The sequence below is a fragment of the Papio anubis genome, chromosome X (assembly GCF_008728515.1).
Source record: "Papio anubis isolate 15944 chromosome X, Panubis1.0, whole genome shotgun sequence".
In the NCBI taxonomy this organism is placed as follows: domain Eukaryota; kingdom Metazoa; phylum Chordata; class Mammalia; order Primates; family Cercopithecidae; genus Papio; species Papio anubis.
Genome location: NC_044996.1, coordinates 81030594 through 81042800, shown reverse-complemented (window position 1 = coordinate 81042800; position 12207 = coordinate 81030594). Strand labels below are relative to the sequence as shown.

The 12207-nt window shown below is 37.2% G+C and overlaps 1 protein-coding gene across 1 annotated transcript in view; it reads right to left on the bottom strand.

Moving 5' to 3' along the window:
• Nucleotides 1-12207, bottom strand: part of TEX11 (testis expressed 11) — a 329846-nt gene that overhangs the window by 59654 nt on the left and 257985 nt on the right. Inside the window, exons 20-23 of the mRNA XM_031660592.1 lie at nucleotides 10150-10190; nucleotides 8704-8790; nucleotides 6577-6647; nucleotides 5022-5138 (exon numbers count right to left, since the gene is read on the bottom strand). Coding sequence (XP_031516452.1) covers nucleotides 5022-5138; nucleotides 6577-6647; nucleotides 8704-8790; nucleotides 10150-10190 — 316 coding nt within the window. The remainder of the gene's footprint in view (nucleotides 1-5021; nucleotides 5139-6576; nucleotides 6648-8703; nucleotides 8791-10149; nucleotides 10191-12207) is intronic.

Sequence of the window (12207 nt, the reverse complement as noted above, 5' to 3'; positions counted from 1 at the left end):
TCCGCCTCCCGGGTTCACGCCATTCTCCGGCCTCAGCCTCCCGAGTAGCTGGGACTACAGGCGCCCGCCACCTCCCCGGATATATTTTTTATTTTTTTACAGAGATAGGGTCTCACTGTGTTGCCTAGGCTGGTCTTGAACTCCTGGGTTCAAGCAGTCCTCCCACCCTGGTCTCCCAGAGAGTTGGGATTACAGGCTCGAGCCACCACTCCTGACCCCCCTACCCATTTTTTAAAGGAAGAATTCCTAGTACTATTACTGTTAAATCACAATAAATACATATTTTTAAGGCTTTTGAAGTATACTTTCAAATTGGTCCCAGGAAGTTTTCATGGATTTATATCCCTATCAGCAATGAGAATGCTATTTTTCTAAGATTTTGTCAAAACTATTACAGTGAACGACAAATAGCAAATTTTGTCTTTCCGCCTCCCGGGTTCACGCCATTCTCCGGCCTCAGCCTCCCGAGTAGCTGGGACTACAGGCGCCCGCCACCTCGCCCGGCTAGTTTTTGTATTTCTTAGTAGAGACGGGGTTTCACCGTGTTAGCCAGGATGGTCTCGATCTCCTGACCTCGTGATCCGCCCATCTCGGCCTCCCAAAGTGCTGGGATTACAGGCTTGAGCCACCGCGCCCGGCCGAAAATTAGAAAATATTTTAAGATGAATGAAAAAAATACAACATACCGAAATTTATGGGATGCAGTTAATGCAGTCCCTAAAGGGAAATTTATAGCTGCAAAAGTTGATATTAAAATAAAAAATATCTCAAATCAGTGACTCCAAGTTTTACCTTAAGAAGCTGTAAAAACAAAAGCAAATTGAACTGGAAGTAAGCAGAAGGAAGATTTGAGTGGGAATTAATGAAATAGAGACTAGAAATGCAATAGAAAAAATGAAACCAAAAGTTCATTCTCAAAAAGAGCAAAATTGATATACTTTTGTCTATACTGACCAAGAACAAAAAGAGAGAAGACACAAATAACTAAAATTAGGAATAAAAGAGGAGGTATCACTACTGACCTTACAAAAATAAAGAGGACTATAAGGGAATACTATGAACAACTGTAAACCAACAAATTCAATAACTTAGATGTAATGGATAAATTTCTAGAAAGATAAACTACTAAAACTGACTCAAGAGGAAACACAAAATCTGAATAGACTACAACAAGTAGTGAAAAATTTATAATCTGAAAACCACAAAACATTGTTGAAAGAAGTGAAAAGCCTAAATAAATGGAAAGATATTCCATGTTCATGAATCAGAGGCTTTAATATTCTCCCTAAACTGATCTACAGTTTCAATGCAACCCCTATCAAAATCACAGCTGGCTTTTTTGCAGAAATCAACAAGTTGGTCCTAATGGACATTCCAGGGACCTAGAATAGCCAGAACAATCTTTAAAAAGAACAAAGAGGGAGGACTAACGCCTTCCTATTTCAAAACTTACTACATAAAGCTATAATTATCAAGGCAATGTGGTATTGCCCCAAGGATAGACATAGATGTCAATGGAATAGAATTGAGAATAAACCTTCTCATTTATGGTTAAGTGATTTTCAACAATGGTACGAAGATAATTCAATGGGGAAAAAAATAGTCCTCAACAAATAGTACTAGGACAAATGGATATTCACATGCAAAACAATAAAGTTGGACCCCTATCTCATACCATACACAAAAATTAACTCAAAATGGATCATAGACCTACATGTAAGAGCTGAAAATATAAAAAATCTTAGAAGAAAACATCGAGGTAAACCTTCATGACTTTGGATTACAAAATGGTCTCAGATATGATAACAAAATAAATAAAATGGATATCATAAAAATAAAAAATGTATTTCAAAAGGCACTAGCAAGAAATGGAAAAGACAAACCACAGAATAGGAGAAAATAATTGTAAATCATGTATTTGATAAGAGTATAGTATAAAGAATATATAAAGAATTATTACAACTCAGTGGTAAAAAGACAAATAGGCTAATTTAAAATGAGCATGAAGCACTTTGGGAGGCCGAGGTGGGTGGATCACTTGAGGTGAGGAGTTTGAGACCAACCTGGCCAACATGGCAAAACCCTGTCTCTACAAAAATACAAAAATTAGCTGGGCACAGTGGCGTGTGGCTGTAGTCCCAGCTACTCGGGAGGCTGAGGCAGGACAATCACTTGAACCTGGGAGGCAGAGGTTGCAGTGAGCTGAAATTGTGCCACTGCACTCCAGCCTGGGTGACAGAACAAGACTCCATCTCTAAATAAATAAATAAATGCAAAAAGATTTCAATAGATATTTTCCAAACAAGATATACAAATGGCCAATAAGCACATGAAAAGATCCTCAACATCATTAGTCATCACAGAAATGCACATCAAAACCACAATGAGGTATCAATTTATACTCACTAGGATGGCTATAATTAAAAAGATATAATAACAAGTGGTGGCAAGGAAGTGGAGAAATTGGAATCCTCATTCAGTCCTGGTGGGAATGTAAAATGGTGCAGATGCTTTGAAAAACTCCAGCATTCCTCAAATGATGAAACATAGAGTTACTGTATGACCCAGCAATACCACTCCTAGGTATATTTCATATTGAAAGAAATGAAAACATATTTCCATGCAAAAATTTGTACATAAACGTTCATCATGGCATTATTCACAAGAGCTGAAAATTAGAAACAACCCAAAAGTCCATCAATGGATGAACGGATTTTTAAAATGTGATATGTTTATACAACGGAATATAATTCAGCCATAAAAGGAAATGAAACACTGATATATGCTACAACACGAAGAACCTTGAAAATGTTATTTAGGCATTTATAAAAGGAGCCAGTCAGAAAAGAGTACAGAACAAAAAACATTTGACATTTGTATAAAATATGATGATGATGACATTTATATGAAATATCTGGAACAGGCAAGTCTATACAGACAGAAAGTAGACAGTTGCTTAGTGCTGGTGGCAGGCAATAAGAAGTGACTGCTAAATGGGTAAGGGGTTTCTTTTTAGGGTGATAAAATGTTCTAAAATTAGTTGCATCAATAGTCGCACAATTCTGAGAATATTCTCAAAACCAATAGATTGTATACCTAAGTGGGTGAACTGTAAGGTATGTGAATTATGCCTCAATAAGTCTGTTAAAATATAATCAAGGATAGGGATCAGGACACTTTTTGTATAAAAGGCCAGACAGTAAATATTTTAGGCTTTCCTAGCCATATACACTCTCTTTTACATATTTTTCTTTATTTTCAACTACATCTCCCAGCGGCCTGATTTGGCCAGTTGGCAGTAGTTTACCCACTCCTGCTCTAGGAAAAGATGTGGTTCCTTGACAAATTACAATTACTATATGTTTTTACCTATCCCTCACTTTCCCCTAACTCATACTCAGAAGGGTAGAGACAATGTTGATAAAACTATGCAGTCCATCTATATTCCTTCATCAGTTACTTATTTGGAAATATTCCCATTTATGAGGGTTTAGAGAACAGGGAGCAGATGTATACAACAGAAATCAACAAGTATTCTTTAGAGAGACAGAGTACCACGGTCTGATTCATAGGGACCACACTTAGATGATAAAAGGCAGAAGTGCATCTTCAATTATCTAAATAGACATCCTTTCAAAAGGAAAGAAGATTATAGAAAGGTTACTAGATTAGAGAGTTCTGAGGAAACACAGAGGTGTACATGAGAAAGAACACAGAATAAAAAAGAATGGTAGTTAGAAACAAACAAAATAATGATTGTACTTAAGAGTTTGTGAAATTTCCCTCACATCAATTTGATCTCTTTTCACTAAGATAAAAAATTAAACTCAGGATTACCAACCAAAAAGGAAAAACTTTTAGAAATTGAAAAGTACTATATAAAAATAAGATGTTATCACTATTTTTTAGTAAAGCAAAAGTCCCTATTGAGAATTAAATTACATTTACCTTTGTCTGTTAAGTAGAATTTTTGTTTGTTTATTTTGCTCTGGGGCGGGTAGAGTCTTTTCCCATCTTCTTTTAAAATAAAAACACTTCTTAAAAGAGGGCCTCCTCTACTCCTCAGAGGCAAGGACTTTGGCTTCTTTATCTCTGTATCCCCAGTACCTAGAAAAGCGTCTGGTGTGCCAATGTTTTTTGAGCTGCACTCAACAATGGAAGGGAAAAGAAGCAAAATAGTTGGCATAGATCTGGTGAGAGTTTGTTCCAGATCCAAAGAACAATATGAAATAAGAGGAAAGAGGAAGAGAATAAACAGCAAGGGGTTTATATCTCTTGGAGAGGGGAGAAGGTGACAAGTATGAGAAATTAGGAAGTTTTCTTTGTCCAGGTAAGAGAAACCAAGCAGAGCGATCTAGATCTTAAAAATCATACAAAAATGCTATTGATCTGATTTAGAGACAATTTTCTTAGATTGAAAGAAGAAAGGTAAACAGCTAAAAGCAAACCAATAATCTGGTGTATGGGAGATGGTGATATTGATAGCTCCTAAAAGGGGTAACATTTAAGAATCTGATAGGGGAATTCAGGCAAAAGTAAGGAATTCTGTCTTGTAGAAATTAAGTTAATGAGGTATTTAAGAATGTGGGGAAAAGAAAGCAAATGCAATTGAGAGAAGAAAAACAAGATAAGTAATAATTTCAGATGGCTATCAAAGCTATGGAAATAGATGAGTTATTCCTTAGAACATGTGATAAGAAACAAAAGTGGAGTCCAAACCCGTGTATAATCACAGGCAGACAATAAAGATAAAAGATATTTAAAAATATTTTTGGAAAGAGTGGTCCATAGGAAGGGGAATTTTAAAAGAAGAGATATATAATCTTCTTAAAAGAAGAGGCTATGCCAAAAGTAACCTTTGCTTAGGAAGGAATTAGCCATTACAAACTTTTGAAATCAAGATGATGCTGGAGTGGAGAAAAGGATTCTCTAAAGAGAATCAAAAAGAACTGCATCGGGGAAGGCAAACATAACAAATAGCACACTGAACTCTTGTCTTTTCTTTGAAGGTTGCACATTACCTGTTCAAAAGCTGTTGAAGCTTTTCTGCCTTGCTCTAGATCAACTGCAGCTGCCATAAGTAAACATGTTTTCCGTGCAATCAGAATTACTTGATCAGAAGGACAAAACTGGGACATCTGATAAGAAGTAACCAGAACATCAATGAATAGTGAGAATTCTGCCAGGTGAACACAAACAATCGGAATGAAAATCAGCAACTTCCTGTTTGAATGAGAAAATTCAGCTGGAAAAGCACATGTCACCATAGAAATGATATAAATTATAATACTGATTTATGCTTTCAATTTTATATTATTTTCCATTGTTTTTAGTACCTTCCTAGAGATAAAAAGCTTCATTTCTTCACAGTATTCCTATCTTTTCCAGTGACAAGTAGTATCATTTGCCCTTGTATTTCTATCTGGTGATTTACTTCTTGGTTTATGTTGTAATTTCTAAGTGATTTTTCCCCTGGCAAATAGATTTCCCCCTTTGTATTGAATAGAGCCAAAATTAGTATGTATATTGTCATGGTTGAAAGAGGCATTGGCAAATCTTGACAGGCATTAGGCATGACCTCATCATTAACATTGTCTAGTTTTAGGAAAAACTCCCAGCTACTACAATAAAACTCTAGGCCATTTGGATTCTTACACGCCAATCCTACAAGTTCCATCACAAATGCCAAAACTAAAACCAATTTATTTCACTTAATTAAAATGGCAGTTATGCCTAAACTTGCAAAGACTATTTCTTAATCTCCCCAAATATTCAGTGATCATAACTGTCATTGTTATTAAATTAATAGCATTTAAAGACACCCCATCTCTTTAGGTCTTTGATTACTCTTATGTGAGATGAAGGAGTTGTGCTAGATTGTCTTTATAGCTCTTTCTAGCTCTAAAATTCTTAACATTTAATTGATCTCAACATATCATACTGTGTATTCCTGAATGTGTATGAAGGATATTCTTTTAGCCGTTCTCCTTTTATCCTGTCAATACTTGGTCCTCTTTCTGGCATTTAACCTCTACCTTGGAGGCCAACGACTATTTAAAAATGCTTATAATTAAATAACAAACTCACAAATCACTACACTCAGGACCTGCTATAGGAAAGTTATAAAGGAGGCCTAAGTTTCTTATCTCTTTCTTCAGCCCCTGCTGTCCCCAGATACTTATTCTATGTTCTTGTAGACTTATTTCCATAACTCTTCATAATGTGTTGGTAATTAACAACTACTTAGAGTATTCCCCTCCTAAAGATATTGACATTTTAATATAGGACTTTGGGAGGCTGAGATCCCTTCAAAGGCAAAGAAATAAGTCTTAAATGGTAGAACTTTAGCCTCCCTGATGAATGTTTCTGATATTTTAGTATAGAGAGATATGCCCCGCGTTCTTACGCTATACCCTATAAGGAACAAATTCTTCTTAGGTCATTCCCACTTACATATATATTAAAAGTTCCTAGATCAAGAGACAATCCTAGTCTATATTTAGCCCTTTACTATAGCCATAGTGGTTATAGCCTTGTTGTGGTCCATACATGAGATACTTATTAAAAGAAACTTACCTTATAAGAAAGTATGAAAAACTCTCTCATTATCACTGGATCTTTGTCACATTGCACAGCCAAGTTCCAAGCTGGAAATTAACATGAAATAATATAATGATATGAAATTATGAAAATCTACCATTTAGTCTGTACCATTACAATTTCTGATACTTACGCCTTTGATATTAATATACCGGTAAGGGATTTCTCAAGGTTTAAACAATTACCTTTAGGTTTTAAAGAATTTTTCCAGGTAAATTTAGAGACTCTCGTCAATTCCAATCTTCAACACCAGACCAATGACCAAGGGAGGTATTGCTGAATTTTTAAAAATTTGGGACATGCAATAAGAATTCCTAGCTGAGGCCAGGCTTGGTGGCTCATTCCTATAATCCCAGAACTTTGGGAGACCAAGACAGGAGGATTGCTAGAGGCCAGGAGTTCAGGACGAGCCTGGGCAACAGAGAGAGACTCCGTCTATACAAAAAAATTAAAAACCAAACCAAACCAAAACAAAACTAGCCAGGTGTGGCACACAACTATAGTCCCAGAAGACTGACACCAGGAATTTGAGGTTACAGTGAGCTATGATGGCACCACTGCACTCCAGCCTGGCAACAAGACTCTGTCTCAAAAAAAAAAAAATTCTTAGTTGACACAAATCTATCTAAAAATGAAGACCAAAATGAATAGAGCTCACCAACTCTCAGTGGTGAAAGTCAGTTAAAATTCAGCAAAGAACAAGGTACACTAGAATCAAGAGTTGAGAAAAATTATTGGAAAGATTCATATCTTCCAAAGAGCAGTAGAAGCCCTCGTCAGGCAACAGTCAGCATCACGTTCCCCTTGGAAAATCCAAATCAAAATGCAGTAAAAGTAAAAACATTCCTTTTCAAACCTTCAAAAGATTAAAGTCACCAAACTTGTCTATATTTTAGATGTTTGTTATTTTTCATTATTTGCATCAGTTTCTTAGAAGTCAGATTGCAGTATTCATTCCCTTTCTCCGAGGATTAAAACCCTATTAAACCTCATAACACAGGGAAAAGTTCATGTAGAATCGGTCCAATTTGTGGCACTGCTGCTTAATTGCTCATGCTTACTTATCACTGTAGTAACTGCCTCCACAAGTTTTAAAATCATTTTATTGAAATAGAGCTGTTATAAAGTATATTACACAACTCATAATTGTACAGCCTGATGAATTTTCACAAAGTGGACATATCCATGCGTCTGGCACCCACATCAAGAAAGATCTTGAACATTACCAGAAACCCTGAAGCTCCTACAACTTTCAAGTCCAACTCCTTTTCCAGGGTAACCACTATCCTGACTTATAACACCATATGTTAGTTTTGCCCATTTTAAAAATTATAAATAAAATGAACAACACAATATGTATTCTTCAATATCTGGTTTCTTTTGCTCAACATTATGTTTGTAAGATTCATCCATATTGTTGTATATAGTTCATTTTTGGTAAATCACACTTAGAAATAAATTAAGTATTCCAGGCCAGGTGCGGTGGCTCACATCTGTAATCTCAGCACTTTGGGAGGCCGAGGCAGGCGGATCATGAGGTCAGGAGATCGAGACCATCCTGGCTAACACGGTGAAACCCCGTCTCTACTAAAAGTACAAAAAATTAGCCAGGCGTGGTGGTGGGTGACTGTAGTCCCAGCTACTCGGGAGGCTGAGGCAGGAGAACGGTGTGAACCCCAGAGGCGGAGCTGGCAGTGAGCCGAGATCACGCCACTGCACTCCAGCTTGGGCGACAGAGCGAGACTCCGTCTCAAAAAAAAAAAAAAAAATTAATTAATTAAGTATTCTAAACCAAGTTTAGCAGCACAACCTTGGGGATCTGTAGTTATAGTTCATTAGTTTAATCTTAGACCCATTTCTATAGAAAAGGAACACAACTAATGTCCATTGAGTATCTGCTATGATACAAAGGACAAATGCTGTTTCATTTAAAACCCTTAATAACTGCATGAAGTATATATAATTATTTCCATTTTATAAGTAATAAAACAGATTATTATCTCTGTACCCACAGCTACAAATGAAAGATCCAGAATTTGAAATCACATCTGTCTGATTCCACCACCCCACAATGTTTCCCACAGCCACAGAATTTCTTCTTACCTATTTTTCGAAACCACTGAGCTTCATTAACTCTTGACTCCAAACTTAAGTCTTCTTCGCCAAAAGGCTGAGAAAGTTTCACAAAGGCTGCATCAAACAGGAAAATTTGATACTGATAGTTTTATTTTACACTCTAGCAAAGTTGTTTAATCCTGCTTTAAGAACAGTCTCACAGGAGTTTGAATTTAGAAAGTTCTTTTTTGTGTATGTGTGTGTGGGTGCATACCAGAAGTAATTAAAATGACAAAAAGCATTACCAAGTTCCAAGAAGTTGTGAACTCAAATTCTGGGAAACAAACATGTCTTTGGAGAGATTTATAATTTTAATTAGTGCAATCATTCACCACCTGAGGTAGAAAGATATGATTTATATGTGAGGAAATAAAGAATAGAAACAATCATTTAAAAGACTAAACTGGAGATTGAGAATTAGAAGAGTATCAACATGCTGGCATAATATTTACTGAGCCAGCAAGCTCAGGACAGAACCAGAATGTGCTATCACTATCAGAAGGCATGTACATATCCCATGTCCTTCTGAGATATAAGAATGCCAACCAGCAAAGTTTTTCTCTTTTGAAAAGAAGTGGTTTGGTTTCTATACCACTTTGCTATGTTTAACACCCTGTTGACAGGTATTTGAGGCATAAAATTGAACTACTGCAATAAGTAGGATAGAATTTCTAAGATATGAATTTTTTGGTGTGTTTTGGACATAAGGAAAGAGGTACATGGACAGTAAAAATGGGAGATCTGTTAAAAAGGATGCCATGTAAAAAAGCATGTAGTTAGAAAAAGAAATGTGATATAACTAGGAGATTAGCTTGAATAAAGTGGACATGGAAAAATTATTAGTAGATAAGGGAGATGGCACAGACTTGGGTGGACAGCTTCAAAATAAGAGAATATACAACCTGAATTTGATTCAGAGGGTATGAAGAAAAATAGCAGGGTTCAGAGTATTTTTATTTGTCTTGATCCTTTTTCACTTGTTCAATTCTTAGGTTAGGATCAAGTGGCTACTAGAAAAGAAAGGTAGAGGGACAGGGAGTGAGAGAAGGGAAGAAGGGAGAGAAGGAAAGGAAAGGAGGGAGGGAAGGGGGAAGGAGGGAAAGAAGAAAGGAAGGAAGGAAGGAAGGAAGGAAGGAAGAGAGAGAGGGAGGGAGGGGAGGGAGGGAGGGAAGGAAGGAAGAGAGGGAGGGAAATATCCTTAAAACAAATAGGAATTAAAACAGAACTGAAATCACATTTGGAGATGAATGCTAATGATGACACACTTTTCTCTGCTTGTGAATGAAGAAACCAAAATAGATTCCTGTGGCAAACATTAATAAGGAGCATGAAGCTTAACTCAAACATAAGGTTAAAGTCAGTGTGCTCAGTGTACTTGGAGAATTCAACAGAGAATAGACGCAAGATGAAGAATATAACCAGGGAGATATTTACCTCTATTCAGGCAAGTCAAAAGTCGATCCATTTCTTTCTTCCTAAAAATAAAGAAAAGAATATTTTCCAACTGTTCCAAATCTTTACTATAAAACATAACTAAAAAGGGACACCATTTGTGCCTGAGAATTGAACTAAGAAAATGCAAAATTGTGAAGTTTTTTGCTCAGGACTCCAATCTACCATTTCAACAATCTTCTTCCCCACTGTAGGATACAGTTACTCATTCCCAGTGCCCTCATATTTTTTCTCTCTTCTACTTCTTCATATACCATCAGCGAAGGATTTCAATGACTGTCAAGGTTTTATATTGTAGGGTCATAACACTTGAGAGAAGGTGGTGATCTCTGTGATTTATAAGCTTTTTTGAAGAGGGGGAACTAGAATCCTTATTTCAAATAAAATTGTACAAAAGTCTAATATACAAGAAAATATAAAAGATAAAAGTTGAGCTGCTGTGGTCGAACGAGGATTGGGTGGAGGCTTGGAGCTTCACCTTCCTGGAAGTCCCTGAGGCAGTGCCACAAAATTTCCAGGGTTCTGAGGAATGCGGTTTAAAAAACAACTTATCTTGTACAGACACATCATTTTACAGATGAAGAAAAGAGTAGACCCAGGTTTCTTGACCCCTCTGTCAAGCTTCTTTAAGCACATAAAGTTTAACAGAGAACTTCCGGTTTCCAGTTGTGCATGTAAGGAGCTTGGGAGTTGCCAGCGTCTCCTAACAATTAAAACGCTGAACACGCTGAAAAATTAGTAACTCTTTTTGGACCTATAAGAGAGGAGAGGAAAAAGGGAAAACCACTGCCACAAAGATTGGAGAGACAGGCAAAGATAGAGAGTCACAGTTTACTAGAGCAGAGATTCAAAAGTGGAAACTACCATGATACCCAATGCTGGAGAGGAAAACCTGAAGCGTAACTGACAAATCACTGGAGGCTCAGTGTGCACAAGTCTGAATTAAAAGACTCAGGAGGACCCAGTCATAGTGGGGCCTCCACAGTTTTGTGAGTTTTGCCTCCAGGAGCTTGGTTAGCTACTCAGAGAATACTGGAGCAAAATCTCTTTATGCATCTTGCAGGGGGCAGAGGAAACAAAACACTTTAAAACACGCCAGAGCACCCTGTTCTTAACAAATCTTGCCCTCTGAGAAGCTGCTTAACTACAGCCTGACCTTCTGGGGTGTATCAGAGCCTAACTGATCTCGGAGAAGCGAAATACTCAAATTCAGTCCACTCTAGCCATCCTGTCCCACTAAATGGGGGAGAAAAAAACCTGAGAAGCACTTGTGAAGTTCACAGTCCAGAGGTATAGGCTTACTAAAAGACCAAGACCTAACCATAGGACTAAAGAATGTTTCCCAGCCAGGTGCAGTGGCTCATGCCTGTAATCCCAGCATTTTGGATGCCAAGGCAGGAGGATTGCTTGAATCCAGGAGTTCGAGACTAGTCTGGGCAACATAGTGAGACCACATTTCCACAGAAATGTAAAAATCAGCCAGGTGTGGTTGCACATGCCTGAAGTTCCAGCTACTCTGGAGGCTGAGGTGTGAGGATCACTTGGGCCTGGGTGGGGGTCAAGGTTATAGTGAGCCATGATCATGCCACTGCACTCTAGCCTGGGTGACAGAAAGAGACACCATGTCAATAACAATAATAATAATAATGCTTCCCCTCTCCCCATAATTCACCACCACATTGTTAAAGGCCTATTTATAGTAGTTCCTTTTACCTGGTACATCATGTGCAGCTTTTAAGAAAAAATTAGAAGGCATACTAAAAGGCAGAAAATATAATTTAAAGACACAGCGCAAGCATTAGAACTAGACATAGCAGGAACGTTGGAATTATCAGATAGGGATTTTAAGACAACTATGATAATTGGTCATGATTATGATAATTATTGTAAGGGCTCTAATGGATAAAAAGTAGACAGCATGCAAGGGCAGATCAGCAAAGTAATCAGAGAGATGGAAATTCTAAGAACCAAAAAAGAATACTAGTGATCAAAAACACTGTAACAGAAATGAGAAAACCTTTGATGGTCTTATTAGTAGAT